General features: G+C 39.2%; 1 protein-coding gene across 4 annotated transcripts in view; it reads right to left on the bottom strand.

The window, feature by feature from the left end:
- Positions 1-1,594: 1,594 nt before the first annotated feature.
- LOC129697963 (gamma-aminobutyric acid receptor subunit alpha-2-like) overlaps positions 1,595-24,031 on the bottom strand; it is a 201,182-nt gene continuing 178,745 nt past the window's right edge. For 3 of the 4 annotated variants that reach the window (XM_055636750.1, XM_055636740.1, XM_055636761.1), the window contains 2 exons: positions 14,662-14,864; positions 1,596-6,659 (listed from right to left, as the gene is read on the bottom strand). In XM_055636750.1, coding sequence (XP_055492725.1) covers positions 6,348-6,659; positions 14,662-14,864 — 515 coding nt within the window. In that variant the 3' untranslated portion in view covers positions 1,596-6,347. Of the gene's footprint in view, positions 6,660-14,661; positions 14,865-24,031 lie in introns of all 4 variants that reach the window. The other variant, XM_055636732.1, reaches the window with a different exon arrangement.

Below are 24,031 nucleotides of genomic sequence, written 5' to 3'. Positions count from 1 at the left end.
TCAAAAATAGGTAACTATTAAATGTCACTGAGCCATAGGAAAGAGGTAAACAATTTAATTCAAGACTGGTTTATCCCCTAAAAAAATGTCTTTAATTTCAGACAGTCATGCACTGTTGCCCTGTTACAAACTGTTACACTGTAAAGAATGTAAAACAATTCAAGGCCTGTCTGAAAATTTCCTGGAAGATTCTTTAAATGATAGAATTGTAACACAATCACATAATGGTATGGCACAGTCTTTTGGCCTTTGGCCTTTCACGTCTTTACTGTATCTATATTAGAGCAACCCAACCAGTCATATTCTCCTCCATCACCTCATAACCTTATAAGTTCTTCCTTTTCAAATATTTTTCCAACTCCCACTTGAACACCACAATTGAATCTGGCTTGACAATATTTGCAGTGTGTAAAATAATATTATGCAAGTCACTTTTGGTTCTACTGCCAATCAATTTCATTCCATTTCCCTCTATTTGTTGATGCATCTGCCACTGGGAATAGTTTCATCCTGTCAATATAGCCTGTACCCCTCAAAATGTTTTAATATCTCTATCAGAATACATTGTAACCTCTATTCCATGGAGAATAACCTCAGTTCCTCCAATCTATCCCCTAACTTATATGTCCAGCTTTAGAATAATGTTGGTAAATGTTTTCTGCAACCTCTCGAAAGAATGTACCTCCTCCCTGTGGCGTGGATGACCGGCAGAATAGTTTGCCAGCAGCTGCAGGGCTGCGGGCATCTTCTGTGTGTGGGAACTCTGCTTACACCCACATTTTCAACTTGCAGAGTGTTTGGGTTAGGAACAATTCTCTGGAATGGAACCCAGCCATTATCTGGGAGGGCTAATGCATTTCACTCAGTCCATGTGAGTGATTTTTGGGAGAATTCAAATCAAAGATGATGTTCCAAGTCATTTTGAAGTAAGCTGTAGTATGAATTTCAGAAGTAGCTTCTGGCAGGTGAACTATCTTTTCCATTGCTTACCCCCACCACCATATAGAGACACACAATAAAAGGACAGTGATAGCAAAGAATGGAAAAATGGAAGATAGACACAAAAAGCTGGAGCATCTCTGGAGAGAAGGAATGGGTGACATTTCAGGTCGAGACTCGAGACCCTTCTTCAGACCCGAATAGATTGTGATGGAATGTGACAGTGAACGAGACGCATAGACACATGTTATATCTTTATATATTTTTTTGCATTTTTTCTAGACCTGCCTTTTTTGTTAACAAATTCATTTTGTTAAAATTTTGAATTTGAATTGGAGAATCTGAAAATAATGTTTGTATGTGGAAAGCGATCAATTTACGACATGATATTTTCCAAGCCACAGTGAGAGTCCAAAATAATTATATTTCACATTACTACTTACTTATCTAGGGGGAAAGTTCGCATAAACTTATTTTGTAATGGGTGACTTCTACACTCGCTGTGCAGGAAGGAAGTGCAGATGGTGGTTTACACTGATGATAGACACAAAAAGCTGGAGTAACTCAGCGGGTCAGGCAGCATCTCTGGAGAAAAGGAATAGGTAATGTTTCTGGTCGAGTCAGAAGAAGGGTCTCGATTCAAAACGCCACCTATTCCTTTTCTCCAGAGATGCTGCCCGATCCGCTGAGTTACTCCAGCTTTTTGTGTCTAACTTCTACGCCTATTGCCCACTTCCACATTGGAGAAATGGAAACCCATTCCCTCATGAGCATCAAAACTCAGTCTCACAAAGCACAGCACAGGATTGGAGTTTAGAGCCCAGTTCTCAGCCTCTTGAAACTGATGCTTGAACAATCTGTGTGGTTCATTAATTCCATGAAAATCAGGGTCATATTACTTCAAAAGATAAAAGAGTAATGCAACTATTTTAATGGCCCAATTACTGTGACATACAATGTACAAATCAAGTCGAGTTTATTGTGATATGCAAGTATGGTGAGGTATAGCTACAAACAAAAAATCTTTCTTGTATGACCATAAAGAATGTTACAACTAATTAATTCTGTAGGGAAAGGAAATGCAGATGCTGGTTTATACCGAAGATAGACCTAAAGTGCTGGAGCAATTCAATGGGACAGGCAGCATCTCTGGAGAAGAAGGATGGGTGATGTTTTGGACCGTTCTTTAGATTCATTAAATTCTGTAGGCAGGACCAAAAGGTCATTAGCAAGACTATCTATAAGTGATCAGGAGGAGTAAGAATATTTCTCCCGGCTGGGAAGTCCAGTCTTCACTGACCTCTCTTACTGGCAGATTCCAATGCCTCACCAATGCCTAAATTGAGTGTAAGTGGGGTATCCACTCTTTGTCTGCCATCAGTGCCAATCAGTCTCCTCTCAGTGCCAACTCTAGGTGGGCCACCAAATGGATGTTTTTCTGGCCATTAGAATTAGCTGGTATCCCTCAATTGTAAATCCAGAACAACTTTCTAGTTCTCTGCTTGGAAAATAAAATTGTCCAATAAATAATTTATTATCAACTCACTTTATCAATTTTGGTACTTAATTCAATATCTTACCCAGCAAATGTGCTTCAATATTTACTCATGTGAATATAACTGTAATAGAATGAAATTGAGTAGGATGTTTCTATATTTTACATGAAGACGTTGCTCAATAAACAAAATCTGAAATGATCATGGAATAATTAGCAGACGTAGATTTTCCATGACTTGTTGGGGGAAATGTTATAGATTCATACCCACAGCAGAAACCTGGCGCAAAATGCCATTTAAGCCATTTCTTCAACATTCCTGCTGGCTTTCCATAGGAGTGATGGGTGATTAGGAAACACCACTGGGGAAATTGTACCTGCTTAATGTACACTGTCAATTTTGAAACACCCGAATCGTTTTCCCTACAATGGAGTTCAACCCCAAGGTTTGGAATATTGAGGCTTCATTAGGATTCCAGTCAGGCTTAATGTAGCAATCTTCATTTTTGTAGCTTTCATGGTTTTACCATTATACCGCATTTATGCATAAGCACTTTTTCCTATTCACTGAGATTTCAAATTTTGTTAAAAAAGAAAAAACATTTGAGACACATACATATTATGTGAACCTGAAAAGTGTCCAATTTATTTATAGGTTTGCATTACTGGAGCAGAGACGGGTTATTAAGTTTCTTTTGATCAGACCAATACCAGAAGTAATTACGTAGTAATGGTATACTTTTCATTCATTATTGCTTAGTAAGCATGCAATCTATAACATCCTTATTTGGAGCAGTGCGGCCAATTCACATTCAATATTAGATAAGATAGAATCTGTGATAAGGTTTTTCTTTGGCATATATAAATAATATTGGTAAACATCTGTGTGTCTGTTAGGATTAGGTTATGGAACTTTTCCTACACCATAAACTAAGGAATTTGATATAATCATGCCACATTGCCTATGAAAACATTTCCTTCACAAAGGAACAATCCCAGGAGGGAACACAAATAAAAGGACATCACCATAATAATTGAGATATGTTTTTTTCCACTTTCCATTGCACAGTTTTATTTCTGCTTATTAACGTTCTTTTTTTTCTGTACTTGCATGCATTATAATTGAGTAAATACTAGAAAAACATAATTTTCTTTATTTTTGTTATAGATCTGTGTCCAAAGTTTTAATTTTCTTCGCTTAACATAACATTCTAAAAATCTAAAAGAATGAGAGTCAATCACTCCAACAAAATCCTCAACAGATTTAAGTTGTACTTTCCGCGAAGGGCAGATGAGATTTAACTTGAGGTTTTAAGAATAAAACTTCCTAAATTAGTTTAATGATTTTCCAGCACCAGAGGAGCATCAATAGTTAAATATAAATTTGGTGCTCTGCTGCATACCTAAAACATGCCTCTCTAAAAATGCAACTCTGGATCCTGTTATCGGAACCCAGTGGAAAATTAGGTTACAACGACCGTTCTGCTGTTAATGGTCCTCCTGGATTTAACAAGCACCAAGTGGCTTTACCGGTGATCTGAGTCTGCTGTAGACATACAGCAAAAGATTGAGAAAATTTGCCAATTTATTGCAAGCAGCAGTGAGAGCTGGTATCCTGTTGTGAAATACAAAGTAAGTCCAGGAGTTGAAGTTTCCCAGGCCTCACATTACAAGTGAGGAGATGGAGAAGCTCTGATGGAAATGGTAAATTTTCCTCAGGTCACAGAAGAAGTGCTGGATGACTGGTGGCCAGTGATTGTGGTGCCTCTGTTCAAGATGGGCAACAGGAGTAAGGCTGGCAATTACAAGCCGCGTCAATCAATATTCTTTCTCCGAGTGTCTCAAGTATACACTGGGAGAAGCAGTAATTGATCAAGGATCAATTTTGAAAATGGGAGATTCCGTCTGATTAACTGAGTGGGTGTTTGAGGAGGTGACTAGGTGTGTGAATGAGACTATTGCAATGATGTAGCCTACATGGATTTCAGTGCGTTCTTTGGCAGGGTTCTGCATGAGAGACTGGTTCAAAAGCTAAGATAGGAAGTTGAAGGAGATGATTAAAGGTTATTTTAGTGATTAAAAGTCTGTGACATAATGGGTACTGTAGGAATTGGCTCTGGGAGCCTTGCTCTTTCTTATATGCATTTACAATATGGATGTGATTGTAGGAGATAAGATAAGTAAGTTTGCAGATGACATTGAAGATAGTTGGTGGTGTTCTGGAGAATTGTCTTTGGCTACAGAATTAAATTCAGTAAGATGGGTTGAGAAATAGCAAATAGAAATGAATCGTGAAATTGAGTAGTCACATTTATTTAGATAAACATTTGATAATGCCAAAGGCTAAGGGAAGGTCTTGAGAAATGAATCAGCATAGATAAGTACCTGTGGGCCGAAGGACCTACATCGTGCTCTCTGAATGCCTCTGACTTGACTGCACATCACCTGCTTCAGCCTCATCATTACCAATTCCCAAACCCAAGTTAAAATTGGCCCTTTTATCTTTCATCATCTGTAAAATAATCAATTTCTACGATAAAGACAACATGTAAACACCAAGACCTGCCAACAATTTAATGTCATGTTTCTACTTGTTGATTAATAAAAGAAACACACACAAAAAATAAATGGCACTCATTGTTCACACAATTTTGCAGGTTGTTAACTTATCAAAATTGCAGCACATTTTAGAAATGATTCTAGGAGAAAATAATTGTGTTACTTAAATTGCAATCCCCTGATTTTTTTATGTTTTGCTTTACAAAATATCTAACAAAATATCTTGACTTGGACCAAAATCTTGGAAGGAAATCTATCAAACACAGCTTTGGGTTAACTTTTCTTTATTGTATCCCTCAAGGTTCTGCAATGTTAAAGTTGGTTCTGAAGATAAAATGGATTTCAGAGATGTTAATGTGGTTAGTGAGGCAATTTTTTCTGTGCATTGTATGATGCCATTGTTGGGTTAGTCACAGGATCTGCTCTATGACCTCGGCACCGGTATCATCATGCAAATCCCCAAATCACATGCATCAATATTCAACATTAAAACCAAAATGGCAACACAAAACAAATGTGGAAGAAATACAATAAAGTAAACATTAAAGTTGTGTTATAAGATTTTTTTTTAGAGAAACCTAGCTTTTGCGTTTCTTTAAACGTAAAGTATTTCTTGCACAATATATAAACTTTTTTTTACAAGTTAAAGTTTTGCACTTGAACCAAAGTAAATTGTGTATTAGACACAGGAAATTAAAAATCACTAGATACTACTTTTAACCATCAACACTTTCATATAACATGTGGTATTACATTTTTAAAAATCATAGGAGTAGTAACCTAATTGTTTAATTCAACCAATAAGTGCTAACATATGAACTCCTTTGACTATGTATCTGTTATGCAAAACCTTGTAAACATTGTGGCTCATTTGAATTCATAATCCCATGCTTTGCCCATCATACTTTAAGGAAGCAGATTTCAATCTTTCACCTGGCCAGTAACCTGGCAGAATGATGACAACCCATTGTAAAAGCTTTTGATTTGTAATCCTTTGATTACAATGAAAAACATGTGGATTCTGCAATAGTTGTGTGGTCTGCTCAGCCAGATTACTGTCCAGACTATCGTCCAGACTATCATATTAAAAATGACATCTGTGTCTGTTGTTATAACTAATCAATTTACTGTTCCAATAGCTTATGTCAATTGTTCCTTCATTGAGTTTGTAGCTTGAATCGTTTTTATAAATTGACACATGGGTTGCATGGATTCTGCAGGTCTTTTCTGAATGAAACATGATAAAGTAAAGGTTTAATTCAAAAACATACCAAAGTACATAGATTAGCAATTACCGGTTGTATTTGGCATCATCATCCTTTAGAAATTCCACACGCTTAAATTGCATCAATGATTATGTTGTGGCATCATTCTTTATCTCTTTAATAACTGGTTCTCTGTTTAAGTATGTAGCCCAGTACACTAAATTGAAAGTTCCAAATAAAACTGGGAACATTATCCTGGACATTCTGTCAATTTTGCTTACGCTGTTAAATGTTTTCTTGGCCTCCTGTGGCTTGGTCTCTGGTTTGGCCTCTTTTGGCTCTGCAGTTGCACTCTTCGCAATTGTTGGCAATACTGAGTCCTTGGTGATATTAGGTGCATAATTGGCAACTGCCACTGCATAAGCATTATTTTTCTTCATGACGGAAGCCTTTTTTTTCTTCTGCAAAAGTAAGAAAAAGTAATTCATTAATTTCATCATTATTTGATGGAAACTCATCAAACCATACAGTGCAGGATTGGGCTATTTGGTTCATATTTCCCATGACAGCTCTTTCAAAGAGCTAGTAGTATTGTGATTATAGTACTGGCAATTCTAAAGTTTAGACACAAATTCAAATCCTATCAAAGCAGCTGGGATTTTAAATTTAGTTGATTAAATGAATCTGGGATTTTTAAATAAGAGATAAAAGCATAGAAAATAGGTGCAGGAGTAGGCCATTCGGCCCTTTGAGCCAGCACCACCATTTAATATGATCATTGCTGACCATCTAAAATCAGTATCCTGCTCTTTCCCCATATCCTTTGATTCCGTTTGCCCGAAGAACTAAATCTCTCTTGAAAACACCCATTGACTCCAGATAACATCAGTAATGGCAACCATTAAACTCCTGCTTTGCTCTTTTAAGACCCTTATGGTTCATCAATGCCCATTAGGGACACCTGACAGAAGTGTGACTTTAGTTCTTCAGCAACCCAGTGACCCGGGTTAAATCTTGACCATGGCTGCTGTTCTCCCTGTTACCTGCGTGGGTATTGTCCCAGAGCTACTTCAAAGACGTACAGGTTTGTAGGCTAATTAGCTTGGCATAAATGTAAATTGTTCCTCATGTGTAGGATAGTGTTAGTGTGCAGGGATTGCTGGTCGGCGTGAACTCGGTGGGCCGAAGGGCCTGTTTTCGTGCTGTATCTCTAAACTAAATTAAGTGCCTTACAAAAAAGAATGGCTTTTCTGGATAATCCTATTATTTGAGTGATAGAAATATCTAAAGATGAATTGTGTTAATCATTTCAAAATCCATTAATAAAATCTAGAGATTTAAAAATATATATTTATTTCAAAATATTTTCTAAATCTCTTATAGAATCATTTCTAAACCACAAGTCTGGTCTCAAAATTTTGAACTGATTTTTGGAAATGTTATAACTATTTAATTTATCTTGGGAGTGCACAACACAATGCAGTATACTGTAGATTATCTATCGGCTGTTACCAGTCTACTTCTGTGTCAGTGTCACGAGTTCACAAAGTTTGTGTGATGAATATCACTATCATTGCTGGCTATTTTCTTCTACTTTGTATCTTCAAGTAGATATTGCAATTTGTACTCACAAGCATCATTAATTTGAAATGTATTAGGTCAATAATACAGAGATTTAAATTGAAATTAAATCTGCATTACACATTCTAGATTGAAATATACTTCACATTTTTCCACATATATAGACATAGTTCAATTATTTAATTAAGCATTTCAATTTCATCTCCAAGATGTTCAATAAATAACACAACATGCAATGAATATCAGTTTTGCATTAACCCATCCACTTTCAAAAAGTTAAATGATGTATCATGTGTTAGGTTCCAGTGGGACTTTAGTGGAACCCCGGATGGAAATTGTAAAGTGTTCGAAAACATGTTTTTAATCACTCTATCCCAATTTCCATATCAAAAACTATATTTGGAAAACGTCAAATAAATGAGATGAACAGTGATTGTTCAGGCATTTACGAAGCAACATCTGATGTAACGAGCCAGAAATTCTTCTTAGATTACCTGCACTAAAGGGGAAGAGAATATTAGTGTATGGTTTTGTTCAACTCCAAATACTTAGTCTCAACTAAAGTTAATGGGACCAACGTACATTTGCTAACAGGAAAATATAATTGTACCAGATGTAGAACCATCAACTAAAGATGTTTTTCCCACTGATGTTCCAATGTTGTGTTTGGTTTAGTTTAGTTTAGAGACAGTGTAGAAACAGGCCTTTTGGCCCACCAATTCAACGCTGGCCAGCAGTCACCCATACACTAATTTTATTCTGCACGTTAGGGATAAATTACAGAAGCGAATTAATCTACAAACCTGCACGTCTTAGGAATGTGGGAGGAAAGGAAAACCCAGAGAACACCCATGCGGTCACAGGAAGAACGTAGAACTCCGTACAGCCAGCACCCGTGGTCAGGATTGAACTCGGGTCTCTGGCATTGTAAGGAAGCAACTCTACAAGGTACCACTGGGCTGCCCTTTTTTTTTTAACATTTTTTATAAATTGAATGGACTTTACCAATTTTTATTTAGCCACAAATCTCAACAGTTTTCAGCAGCTTGTTTTTTTCCGCCCTTTTAATAAAAACAGCTGCAAAGTTTGAAAAAGTTTCACACAAGATTCACATAACTCACAAACGAGTTAATACCACATTTAAAATGACTCATGATTTGCAATATATCTAGAGAAAGGCACTGAAAGTGAAAAGCTAGCCACTTTTTTTCTGAGGTTTGGTGTTTTTGCTGCTCACCCAGTGTATGCTGATCGAACTGTTACTCAGCCATGTCTTTCTGAGACGCATCCATATGGGTCAGTTTGGTGTGGAACTTCAATAAAGTTTCTACTAATTCCACTAATATAGTTTCAAACCTTATTATGATTCAAGCAAATAATATAATTTCAAAGTTATAACCAATCATGTAGCAGAAGTTGTGAATAGTCATTCTTATCTGTTTGGGCTGATCTCATTAAGATTATTTATGAATATAATCAATTCCCAAAAAAGTTTCACTTTACCCCATCAGAAAACAGCTTGCTAAAGATACAAACATGCATTAAAATACAATATTATTACAATATTTTGTATTCCATGTATATTACTCATAATTAAATTCGATTTTTTTTTTAAGTGTCTTTACTTATTCGTCCAAGTAGAAAAAATCAACTGTGAATTAGCAGATGGCGCTGAATTTACATGTTCACCAAGGGCTGCTGTGGAAGATTCTGCTAAAATTATGAATCATTTGAAACATTGTTTAAAAAGCTTGTGTGTTGATTCTTTTTGTATAATGTTATCAAGATGAAGTCATATACAGGTAGTTCGAGCCTGTTTTATTCTGATGTCAGCATCGCTAAATGAGGAATGTTTAAATGGAGGACAAAATATCAATCATGTGCTTGAACCACAAATAATAGAAACATCCCTTATATGTTATTGATTTCTAACACAAAGGCCTAGAGATTGTACTCCAGATAATTTTAAGCACTCGACCATTGAATCAGACTGCAAAATTGATTGCATACATCCTGTTGCTCGGAGCGCAACGTGGGGATTTGAACCATGCACTGCTATGCACATGACTTGGATATAGTAGTGAACCCACCAGAGGCACCAATTGGGATGCAGAACATGCTTGTCATTGTCGCTGCACTTTGAAGCAGGAATACGCATCAATGAAATGTTAGCCTCAACCAGACTTTGGGAGGATGATCTGACGCTTTAGGAAAGATTATTCCTTTCATGAGCGTCGCAATGTATCAGGAAGTTAGCCGTGGAATAGAAACATGGTCTGTTTCTTGATGGTAGACAAAAGTGCTGGAGAAACTCAGCGGGTGCGGCAACATCTATGGAATGAAGAAAATAGGCAAAGTTTTGGCCTGAAACCCTTCATCAGACTGATGTGTGTGTGTGTGTGTGTGTGTAGGGGGGGGGGGGGGGGGGGGAGAAAGGAGAAAGGTAGAGGAGGAGCCAGATGGCTGAGGGAGAGCAGATAAGGGGAGGAGCCAACTAGGGCTACTGGAAAATTGGAGAAGTCAATGTTCATGTTTCTTGATGCGTTGATGGATGAGGTTTTTGTTGTTTTGCAAGGCCCTCTACTTTAAGAGGTGGGCGAAAGGGATCTTGACCTGTGATTCTCACACTATTGTCTAATTAAATATCAGAGAAACAGCGTTTCCCATCCTGTAACTGCCAGATTCTTACTTCAAACAGCAGTTCAGGCTAAAGGGCCTGTCCCACTTGGCCATCATTTGCGCCTCATTTACGCGTTATATATAAAATAGGTCAATGTGTCGTGACGCGTGGGGTGCGAGTGGGTGACGCACGCATTGCGCATGGCGAGGTGTGGAATCGCATGTGGTGGCGCGCGGTATCCCGCGACGCCCAGGATTTCGTAGTGTAACAAAATCCTCGCGTGTCACCTGCGTGACGTATCGCGTATACACACTGACGCATTGGCATCGTATGCTGGCGTCGCGACGTATTATGTGGTGACGCGTGGTTACGTCACCTTGCGTCAACGTCCGTAACCATGCATCGCCGCGTGCCGCATGGTATTCTAATGACGTCACAAGCACCAGACGGCTGTGCTGACACGTGATTTGCGTGCGGCATCGCGCATCACGACGCGTTGACCTAATTTACATATGATGCGTAAATGAGGTGCAAATGACGGCCAAGTGGGACAGGCCCTTGAGGACCATTAATTGCACCAACAAAATCCACCTTGGCGAGGCCCAATACAATACAAAGTTTGCACTTTGTGAGTGAGTACCAATGTCCCATGGAGTAATGCTTTGAATATATTTGGTGTTAAGCTCATGGAGCAAACATAATGATCCCTTGCGGGATCAGATAAAGATTGTGTGGTTCCCCTATGCTGGATTATTTCTGAACATATCAGCATATTGCAATCTCCAGCCTGCAGTATCATACCATTTTAAGTGCCCTGTATGAATCGATAAATTAATGACTGTTCATGAAAATTGGGTGTAAGGTAAAACACTGGGGACAGTGCGTAACATGGGAGAGATAGAAGTCTTGATCTGCTCTCAGACATTTTATACCAATGGACAAAAATCTTGCTAGACTTTTTATCATTTATGTACAAAGTTTTAACATCAATGGCTGCAATGATACCAGAGGAAAGTAATACATTTCCACGTTCTTAGGAATGCTAAACTTTGAATGTAATATATATTTTTAGAACATCTCTATAGTGACATAAACCTTGTCTCGTCATACTTTGGGGGAGGAGCAAGAAAACAAAGGGAATAAAATCATGTGATTAAAGTTCAAATATGTCTCCAATAACAAGCCATGTAAAATAACTTTATAATTGAGAAACTACTGCTTGCTTGTGTAGAGGAGGATGGGAGTTTAAGAGTTAATATGTACGTGACAGATTGTATGTTGCACGTGGTGAGCCTGCTTTACTTACTTAGAATTGCTAGCTAATGAATAACAGGTGGTTTTGCAGAACTGCAAAGGGTGTTGTGACTAAAAAGGGAAGAGGCCTGATACCAAGTAGTACTGTGGAGAAAAACAAGTCTGTTCTAGACAATAAGAGCCAGTGCAGAAATGTGTTAATTGTGTGGTTAGCTGGACCTGTGACTACTCGTGTATAAATATACTGCCTGTGCACAAAATAATTGAGTGGGACTGCGAGGAGCTGGCAAGTATGTGACCATACTTGCAGTGACTTTCCCACCCCCGCTAGCGGAATAAAGTTGTATCTTTACTATGAGCATCAGGGTCTGACGGTGTTTATTATTCCAGAGCACGGGCGAGCTGATCTCTTGCTGAGCTTTGTCCAGCCTCAATCTCTCTTTTTAAAAAATTAGTTTCCCCCCCTATTTCTGTCAGTCTGAAGAAGAGTCTCAACCTGAAATGACATCTGTCCATTCCCTCCACAGATGCTGCCTAATAGTTCCTCCAGCACTTTTGTATTTTGATCAAGTTTGTTGTGTTTTCATTACAATTGAGAACTCAGATAGGAGTTGTGTGGTTTCATCATTCAATGGACTGTAAACAATAAATACAACTCGCTGTATTTTTAATATATTTATCACTCTATAAATATTAAAGAGATATTGGTCGAAGCAGCAGCACAAATTGTGTTCAATGAATTACCACTCTGCATGATTTTCTGATTGGAACAGAAAATAGGATGTCAATTTACATGTATTCATTTGATACTTAATTCATTCCCATTGTAATAGTGGGGAAAATCCTTCATCCCTGACTGTCCTCAATCACCACAATTGTATTCTGGTTCAGGCATCTGACGTGATATAATAAGACTTCACAACTAAGGCTGATCTGGTTCCTGTACCGAACCTGGACCCACACCTGTTTCTCTTCTCCCCCTCCCCTTCCACCTACATTCTTTCCTCTAGCCTAACGTATTTTCATCTCTGGCTTTTGTCCAACCATCTGCCTATCAAACCTCCCCCTCACCTGTATTCACATATTGCCTACCTGGCTTTGTCCTGCCCCTCCTCTCTTCCTGCTTTATTTCCCCCATTCTCAACCACAATCAGTCTGAAGAAGGGTCTCAATCCAAAAGGTCACCTATCTATGTTCTCCAGACATGCTGTCTGACTCACTGTGTACTCCAACCCTCTTTGAAAACTAGCATCTGCAGATCCATGTTACTACGTAGGCTAATCTGGTGATACAACAAAGATCCCAGCACCCATCCCTGTGGAACTCCACTGGTCATAAACTTCCAGCCTGAAAATTATCCGTACACTATGACCCTTTCTTCTGCCAGTAAGCCAGTTATGAATCCATATGACCAAGTCACTGTTAATCTTGTGCTTCTTAATCTTCTGGATTAGTCTACCGTGAGGGATATTATCAAATGCCTTACCAAAATGTAGACAGCATCCACCACACTACCTTCACGATCACTTTTGTCACCTCCTCAACAAAACATTATCACGTTGGTTGGACATGACCTGCTGCCTACAAAGCCATTCTGACTGGCCCTAATAAGTTAATTATGTTCCAAATGGGAGGAAATTCTACCTTAAGAATCCTCTCCCATCAGCTCCTCACCACCGTTATGAGGCTCACATGCCTATAAATACCCTGGATTATCTCATTGTCTTTAAAAAAGGAACAACATTAGCTATTTTCCAATCCTTCAGGACCTTGCCTGGAGGTAGAGAAGATGCAAAGATCTTTATCAAGGCTCCAGCAATCTCCTCTCTTGCTTCTTTTAATAATCTGGGATTGATTCCTTCAAAACCTGGGGATTTATCCACATTAATGATCTTCATGAGCCCCAACACCTCCTCCTTCTTAATCTCTAAAGGCCCTTGATTCGGAATTTACTGAACGTTATTCCCTTTATCAAGTATCTGTACACTGCGGATGGCTCGATTGTCATCACGTCTGGTCTTTCCGCAGATTGGTTGGCATGCAACAAAAGCTTTTCTCTGTACTTCGATACACGCAACAATAAAATAAACCAAACTATCCTCCTAGTCCTTTCACTTGGTAAATAAAGATGCAAAGTACTTTCTTAGTATGTGGCCTTTTTCCCCTGATGCCAAGCAGAAATTCCCCCCTTTATTCTTAAGCAGCTCTACCTTCTTCCTGGTTGACCTTTTGTTTTTAATGTATGCATAGGTTTTTTGGTTATTAAAAAACTAGGGTTTTTTTTAAAAGTCTGCTTGCCAAAGTTATTTTGTGACCCGTTTTGCCCATGCCAATTGAGTTCTTTCATTTTTACTTTATATTCCTTAAAGGCCTTGTTTGATTCCACCCTTTTAAACTTTGCATGTACTTCCTTTTTCTTGTTGACCAAAGTTATAATTGCTTTTGTCATCCTTATCCCTCTTCCATATCAGAATGTACTAGTCCTGAATTGCAATCAACTGGCCTTTAAAAGACTCCCACATGTCAGACATGGACTTGCCCAATAACAACTGCCCCAAATATATTCTCTTGAGCTCCTGTTTAAAAACATTGTAACTTGCCTCACTCCAATACCTTCCCGCAAGGTCCGGACCTACCCCTATTCAATACAACCTTAACACTTATAGAGTTGTGTTCACTATCCGCAAAATGCTATTTCACTGAAACACTAGTTACCTGGCCATGTGTTCTGTTTTTTGACAAGATTCATGATTTAGCAAATATACAAGGTCTTTCTTTTTATCTCCAGTACTAAGATGCCAAATATTATTATTATAGTCCTGTTCCCCTAAGGGTCATGTCAGCAAATTCAGTATTGTGAACATGGCTTGTATTGCTCTGTGGTACAAAAGGCACTGAACTTATCCATTACATCTAGGAGGAGAGAATATTATGTAATCATACAGAACATATTATTTTAATTATTTCCATCTTATGATTCTATTAAATGTAGATAAAGGAAACCTTACCTTATCATTCACAACACTTTTGCCATCCCAAGCCCAGCCTCTTTTCGTAAAATAATTTACTGTGGCAAATTCTATTAGTGCAGAAAACACAAAGGCATAGCAGACTGCAATAAACCAGTCCATGGCAGTGGCATAAGCAACTTTAGGAAGAGAGTTTCGAGCACTGATACTCAGAGTTGTCATTGTAAGTACTGTTGTCACTCCTAGAAAAGGACAAAAATGATTAACATTTTACACCCATATGTATACAAAACATCCCTCAAATGCTCTGTTATGTTTATTTTGTTGGCCAAGCAACAAACAGTGCAAGCTTATTGCTCAGTGCAAAGTATATGAAATGATTTTATTGGCAATGCAATTTGCTTTTCTATAACATGTTAGCCTGTTATACTGTATACTAATCACACCTTCTTTGATTCTCATTCACCAGCCCATTAAACAAGTGGAGCATTGATGACAATAAGCTGGAGCTTGCTATCACATGGTGTCTGAGTTGCTGTTTCTGCCATTTTAATCAATTTTCATTACGATGGCCTTTGCAAGTCTAAATAGTTAATTTAGATCCAAATTAGCACCAGTGACTCACAGCAGAAAAATGACTTTCTCTTGCAAAGGGACTGAATTATTATCCTTTTAATTAAAAACTGAATGTGTTCTTCTTTAACCGAATGGAAATGCTATATATATATATATATATATATATATATATAGCATATAGCATTTCCATTCATATATATATATATATATATGCATACATGTATATATATACACACACACACACACACACACATATATATATATATACACACAGAGAGATATAGATATATATATATATATATACAGGGGGGGAGAGACACACACACGGGGATATATAGATATATATATACATATATATATATATATATATATACACACACACACACATCCATATATATATATATACACATATACACACACACACACATATATATATATATATATTATGCTTTGCATTTGTCCTTACTTTTTGACTGCTTATTGAAATTGTAATATACTGATGCTAATACATACAAGAAGCAAAATTAAAACAATCCCTATAAGTGACATGTCCTAGTGAATAATGGTCATAATATTAACATGAAGACCCCTCCTGAGCTTGGGGTGGAAGCCAAGAAGTGTCTACATTGCAACTGCAACAATACTGCTGACTTCCAGATTCTAAGAAAACAAGCTGCACTCAAAGCATGATACTAATCCACGTTAAAATGACAATGTACAAATTGGAATTGTAGTGCATGACGGAAGTTACCTCTGGATTCAGGAGGACCTTATTTATCCCAGGAACGTGAGGAAGAAACCTGAGGCTCTCCCTGAAACAGTGTGTCATTGAATCTTAAAGAGATACAGTAGGAAAAAAAGGCCTCTCAGTTATGACATATTGTGCATTTTCTGCATATCTGAGGAATTTTACTATACAATCAGCATTAATGGTGTCAAAGTGGAGGTGGTGAGAGTTTCCAGTTCCAAGGTGTTAATTTTACCAACAATCTGCCCTGGACTGATGCCAGTGAAGCTAAGACCGCGAAAGCACACAAATACCTATACTACATCAGAAGACTCGGGATGTCCAGCAAGGTCCCCAATTATCCTTACCAACCTCTACAGATGCACCACAGAAAACATCCTATCGGGATGCATCACAGTTTGGTTTGGCAACACCTCTCCTCAAGGCTGCAAGAAAATGCAGAGAGTTGTGGATGTTGCCCAGCTCTCCTCATCAACTCCATCCACACTTCACGCTGCCTCTGAAAAGCAGCCAACATATTCAAAAAGCATTTACATCTGGACCATGCCCTCTTCCCCCTCGCCCTTCGGGTAGAAGATACGAAAGCTTGACAATGCATACCCCTAGATACAGAAACAGTTTCTTCCCCCACTGAACAATACTCTCACAAGCTAAGAGTGTAGTCCCAACCTCTCAACCTACCTCATTGATGCCCCTGCACTTTGTTTGGCTGCACTTTCTATGAGTTGTAATGCTATAATGCTGTGATAGTGTATTCTGCCCTCTGGTTATATTTCTCCCCTGTTGTTCATGTGTATGGCTTGATTGTTCTCGTGTATGGTATAATTTGACTGGATATCACGCAAACAAAGTTTTTTGGTGCAGGTCGGCACACGTGGCAATAAGAAACCAATATTGACAGGAATTTGAACTACAAAGGACTCAAGGGGTTTTAGAAGAGCGTGGTAAAATGGTGCTGAGGACAGTGCTGGGTCCTATTGAATGGCAAAGCAAGTACAAGGGGCTGATTAGTCTTCTGCAGCTTTTTATATTATTTCCCTTATGTTCCCTGCCACTGTGCTATGAAATTGGCTGTAACAAGCATTTCAGGAGATCTATTACCTCCTGCAAACTCAAATACAGTCTTATGTACATGCCTACTTTATCCATTTATCCACTTTCCTTGTATATATGCTGTTAAACATATCGTTTCATACTCAAAATTAATGAAATCATAGATAAACTGAGATGAAATCAATATCCTGTTCACTTGGAACATGAAATAGAACATCTTGTTCATAATATTATGGAGGATGGCAATAGAAGGGGTGATCTGGTTATTTGCACTTATCTTTCTGCAGACTGGTGTAACCTTTTATATTACAAGTTCTTGTCCAATTGTATTTTGAATATAACTATTGAATTTTATAATCTGAGCAATCCATTCCAGAATAATAATGTGATGCATAAACAGAAGAAATCTCTGCGTTTTCCCTCTAGTTCTTTTGAAAATTACCTTAAATCTGTGATTTCTGATCACTGGAATTTTTCCAATAGAAATGTTTTTTTTCTCTCTACTATTACATAATAGCACATAATATTGAATGTCTGACCTTAATCTTCCCTCCCCTAAAGAGTCCCCAATAGCTTTTGATATGCACTCAACAATGAGATAGATGTCAGCAGACTTAGAATACCTGTGCATAAAAGGGTCCATCATGCTTATAGTTAGCCCCTAGATCTGTACAAATGACCTAGCTGGTTGAAGTACACCTCACAGACTTGTGAGCTTGCACACCACAGTATTTTGATCGAGTCTTCTCTGCTTGGCTCTGACAATAATGAGTCCAGTGGATGTTTCATAAGGGACTGAACTTATAGAGCAATTACCATTGTCAAAACCCCCCATGATCTACTTTCTGGAGGTCATCTTTAGAAAAATATTCAATGAAGTCAGCCACATTAATATCATGGCTACAAGGACAGATCAGAGGCTGGGTGACTCACCTCCTAATACTACAAAGGCCTTCCATCATATATAAGGCACAGAGAAGTAAGATGCTGCACTCTGCACTTGCCTGCACGAGTGCTGTACAGTCAAATCAAGACTCAGAACATTCCAGAACAAAGTATTTGGCTTGACCAATATTCCATCCTCCACATTAAACATTCATTCCCTCCACTATCAGCACAGTATCTTCTGTAAAATGCACAGCCATATCTAGGCTCTGCCATCTCAACAGCACCTCCCAGTGCTGCAACCTTTAGGGAAGGGCTTCAGGTCATGGGAATACCATCAACTGGGCATTCCATTCCATTCCGAACCACATACCAACCCGATTTCAAAGTGTATTACTGCTTCTTCTTTGTCGTTGGTTCTAAATCCTGAAACTTTCTCCTGAAATACATTATTGGAGTAGCTTGATGGGAAGGACTGCACTGGTTCTAAAAGATAGCTCACCATGATCTACTCGGGGACAATCATAGATGGGAAATAATTGCTGGCTGGACTTAAAGCACGCAGAATATGAAGAAATAAAAAATACACTACAGCTCAGAGGAACTCATTGCGGAGATTGACAGATTCTCGATTTGTATGGGTGTCAGGGCTTATGGGGCGAATGCAGCAGAATACAAGATACAAGATACATTTATTTGTCACGTACCAATTGGTACAGTGAAATGTGTGGTCGCCATAGAGTCATACAAATAATAAAGATCACAGAACACGATAGTGTTTAACACAGACATCCCCACACAGCGAGATCAAATTCCCACTGTGAGAGAAGGCTCCAAAAATTCAGTCATCCTCCTCTGTTGTCCTCCTGTGGTCGGGGGGGCTCCCAAACCCCGCGCTGTCGCCACTACGGGCGGCCCGATGATCAGGCCCGCTCGCTGGGGTGATGGAAGTCCGACTTCGGGACTGGATGACCTCCTCAGCGGCTTGGACATCCAAGTCGGGCACCTCCTACCGGAGTCCGCAGCTCCCGAAAACCGCAGGCCGCGCTGGGCGGAGATGCAACTCTGGGGGCCCTCGGCAAAGGGCCCCAGGGCTCCGCGATGTTGAAGTCAGCGCCGCCCGTGCTGGAAGCTCTCCAAACCACAGCTCTGCAATATTGGAGCAGCGGCCCAACGCTCCGGAGCTCCACACGGCGATCCAGGTAAGGCATCGCCCGCTCCGCGGTGAATCCAGTGCTGCGCCGCCGCTGTTGAAGTTCTGGTCCGGTCCCCGGCAGGAAAGGCTGCTCCAATCCAGGTGGTAGGCTGCGAGGAGGGGGCGAGGACGAGACTCGGAGAATAGTCGCGTCCTCACCAGGAAGTGATTGGGAAACAGTTTCCACCTTACCCTACCCCCCTCCCCCACATAGAAAAGTTAAAGATCCCCCAAAACAAATTTTAAAACTGACTAAATTTTTTTTTTTAAAGATTGAAAACGAACAGACTGTAGGCAGAGGCTGCCTTCAATACAGCGCCCCTAGTGGCACCGCATAGGGTTGAGAGAGGAAGATAGATCAGCCATGATTAAATGGCGGAGTAGGCTTGATGGGCCGAATGGCCTAATTCTGCTCCTAGAACTTATGAACATATGAGCAAATCTCACAATGCTACTTTAGAACATTCAATACAAGATCTTTTTCCCAACTTCCAAGCCCATGCCACTGGAAGACATCCTCAGCGGCTTGGCAACTAATGATGCAAGTCTAAAATGTTGGGCTATAGTAAAGGTTCTGAAGAATTGCTGCGGCAGAGTACAGGGGCCAGGATAACTTGTAGACCAAATCATGGCGAGTTTGATTCAAGTACACAATATGAGAATATCTGCATCTTCTACAAGAGCAACACGAATCACCTCTCTTCTCATTATCAAATCTCCTGCTACTGACATCCTAGGTATTGTAATTGGCCAGAAATTTGACAGAAATACTGTCAAAACACGGAGGCAATGAACGCAGGTTAGAGATTTGATGTTCTACATCAAGTCATTGACCTGCCTTTCCACAGCTATTCTATAAAAACACGGCTATTCTGTAAAATCAGGAGCTCCTCGCTTGCCAGGATCAGTACTTTGTTAACAGCACTCAAATAGCTTGGCAATATTCTAAATAAGTAAGTCTGGTTGATTGGAACCCTATCAGCACCCTATTTATTCACTCATTTCAGCACCTGTTCATTTTACACACACACACACACACACATTCCACACAACACACACACACACACACACACACACACACACACACACACACACACACACACACACACACACACACACACACACACACACACACACACACACACACACACACACACACACACACACACACACACACACACACACACACACACACACACACACACACACACACACACACACACACACACACACATATATATATATATGTATATATAAACCCTTCCACATAATAACTGAATCAAAATTCCTGAATTCACAAAGTAACAGCACCATCAAGTACCTTCAATGAAACTTCTGGGAAGCAAATGCTAGACGTGCCAGCAATGCCCAGCCCCTCGGACATCAATTTTGCAAGCATGCTGAAGTTATATGGCACATTCACTTTCATTTCAATTCTTACTGAATTGTCTTCAAGGGCTTCATGTGGAACTTTGTTGAGCTGCATCTAAATCAGCTGCTTTCAATATTCTTTGTGCTTGAATTCATTTTATTTACCTGTATTAGTTTTATTTTCACACAGTAAAATATGAGCCAAAGCAAAGTCTTAGTACACACAAACATTTGGTGGTTGTTATCTGAACACAATAAAAGTAAGTTGGAGCAGCTGTACATTGCAGTAAACCTTTACAAAATCTTTATGCTCATTCTCTCCTGATTTATAACCATATAACAATTACAGCACGGAAACAGGCCATCTCGACCCTTCTAGTCCGTGCCGAACACGTATTCTCTCCTAGTCCCATATACCTGCGCTCAGACCATAACCCTCCATTCCTTTCCCATCCATATAACTATCCAATTTATTTTTAAATGATAAAAACGAACCTGCCTCCACCACCTTCACTGGAAGCTCATTCCACACAGCCACCACTCTCCGAGTAAAGAAGTTCCCCCTCATGTTACCCCTAAACTTCTGTCCCTTAATTCTCAAGTCATGTCCCCTTGTTTGAATCTTCCCTACTCTGTGGGAAAATCTTATCCAGGTCAACTCTGTCTATCCCTCTCATCATTTTAAAGACCTATATCAAGTCCCCCCTTAACCTTCTGCGCTCCAAAGAATAAAGTCCTAACTTGTTCAGCCTTTCTCTGTAACTTAGTTGCCGAAACCCAGGCAACATTCTAGTAAATCTCCTATGTACTCTCTCTATTTTGTTGACATCCTTCCTATAATTAGGCGACCAAAATTGTACACCATACTCCAGAAATGGCCTCACCAATGCCTTGTACAATTTTAACATTACATCCCAACTTCTTTACTCAATGCTCTAATTTATAAAGGCCAGCACACCAAAAGCTTTCTTTACCACCCTATCTACATGAGATTCCACTTTCAGGGAACTGTGCACAGTTATTCCCAGATCCCTCTGTTCACCTGCATTCTTCAATTCCCTACCATTTACCATGTACGTCCTATTTTGATTTGTCCTACCAAGATGTAGCACCTCACACTTATCAGCATTAAACTCCATCTGCCATCTTTCAGCCCACTCTTCCAACTGGCATAAATCTCTCCGTCGACTTTGAAAATCTACTTCATTATCCACAACCCCACTTATCTTAGTATCATCTGCATACTTACTAATCCAATTTACCACACCATCATCCAGATCATTGATGTACATGACAAACAACAGTGGACCCAACACAGATCCCTGTGGCACCCCACTAGTCACTGGCCTCCAACCTGACAAACAACCATCCACCATTACCCTCTGGCATCTCCCATTCAGCCACTGTTGAATCCATCTTGTTACTCCACCATTAATACCCAACCATTGAACCTTCTTAACCAACTTTCCATGAGGAACCTTGTCAAAGGCCTTACTGAAGTCCATATATACAACATCCACTGCTTTACCCTCATCAATTTCCCGAGTAACCTCTTCAAAAAATTCAAGAAGATTAGTCAAACATTGACCTTCCAGGCACAAATCCATGTTGACTGTTCCTAATCAGACCGTTTATCCAGATGCTTATATACATTATCTCTAAGTATCCTTTCCATTAATTTGCCCACCACTGACGTCAAACTAACAATCTATAATTGCTAGGTTTACTCTTAGACCCCTTTTTAAACAATGGAACAACATGCCCAGTACGCCAATCCTCCGGTACTATTCCCGTTTCTAATGACATTTGAAATATTTCTGTCATAGCCCCTGCTATTTCTAACTTCGCTCAATGTCCTAGGGAATATCCTGTCCGGACCTGGAGACTTATCCACTTTTATATTTCTCAAAAGTGTCAGTACTTCTTTTACTTTGAACCTCATAGTTTCCATAGCTACTCTACTTGTTTTCCTTACCTCACATAATTCAATATACTTCTCCTTGGTGAATGCCGAAGAAAATAAATTGTTCAATATCTCCCCCATCTCTTTTGGCTCTGCAGATAGCTGTCCACTCTGACTCTTTAATGGACCAATTTTATCCCTCGTTATCCTTTTGCTATTAATATAGCTGTAGAAACCCTTTGGATTTACTATCACCTTACTTGCCAAAGCAACCTCATATCTTCTTTTAGCTTTTCTAATTTCTTTCTTAAGATTCTTTTTACATTCTTTATACTCCTCAAGCACCTCATTTACTCCATGCTGCCTATAATTATTGTAGATCTCTCTCTTTTTCCGAACCAAGTGTCCAATTTCCCTTGAAAACCATGGCTCTTTACAATTTTTACTATTTCCTTTCAACCGAACAGAGACATAAAGATTCTGTACTCTTAAAATGTCACCTTTAAATGTCCTCCATTTCTCTTCCACATCTTTCCCATAAAACAAACTGTCCCAATTTACTCCTTTTAAATCCTTTCGCATCTCCTCAAAGTTAGCCTTTCTCCAATCAAAAATATCAACCCTAGGTCCAGTTCTGACCCTCTCCATAATTATATTGAAACTAATGGTATTGTGATCACTGGTCCCGAACTGTTCCCCAACGCATACCTCTGCCACCTGACCCGTCTCATTTCCTAACAGGAGGTCCAGCACCGCCCCTTCTCTAGTAGGTACTTCTATGTATTGCTGCAAAAAACTATCCTGCACACATTTTACAAACTCCAACCCATCCAGCCCATTTACAGCATGTTAAATAATTTTGGTCCACAAATGCTACATGTGTTTCATTTGACAGCCTTTAGAAGTAGCCTGGAGAACAAAATAAACAAGGCTCTTAAAGTGATGAAATGTTACCCTGAGGCCAAGGATGAAATTGTTTCATTCTTAGAGTCTTGCAATTAATGCTGTTGTAGAAAAACATTAACAATATCAGGATAACAGGATAAATAAGCCTGTTTCCCCTTGTGTGCATTCAGAATGCAAAGTGGTTTAGATTGGAACATAATGAAGCACTCTTAAATATGTAAAGTTACTTTTTGTACGCATTCACCATAGATCTGGTATTATTGCCTGCAAAAAAAAAAACTGATGGAGGTCAGGCAGCATATCTGAAGGGAATGTACAGATGGCATTTCGGGTCTGGTCCCTTCTTTAGACTGCTGATTCCAGCCAGGCGGATTATGATTTTTTTTCATAATGCTTGCCGAATGTAAACAATAAAAAAAACTTATTGGCCTCTGTAGAGAATAAGCTTCATGCTATGAGGAACACAAAACATTTTTGACTTTACTGGCATGAAATTGGGAATCTATCTGATTTTATTTCCTTGAAATCTGCCTAATTTCAATCCAAATGGTGAAGACAAAGATATTGCTATCTTTCTAATTTAATATGACTGGAACCAAGATGATAATGTTCAATAAAGTTTTGCACAGACTTCATTTCTGTCACAAGAGAGACCGGTATGAAATATTATAGCACAATCTTAATACAACTGCAGAAATATGACAGTCAGCAGCAAAAACAAAGTGCTGGAGAAACAGCAGGTCAAGCAACATCTGCATCTGGGGAGGGAGTG

The sequence above is a fragment of the Leucoraja erinacea genome, chromosome 1, assembly GCF_028641065.1.
Source record: "Leucoraja erinacea ecotype New England chromosome 1, Leri_hhj_1, whole genome shotgun sequence".
In the NCBI taxonomy this organism is placed as follows: Eukaryota; Metazoa; Chordata; class Chondrichthyes; order Rajiformes; family Rajidae; genus Leucoraja; species Leucoraja erinaceus.
Note: the sequence above shows the minus strand (reverse complement) of the source record. Positions and strands in the feature narration are given on the sequence as shown.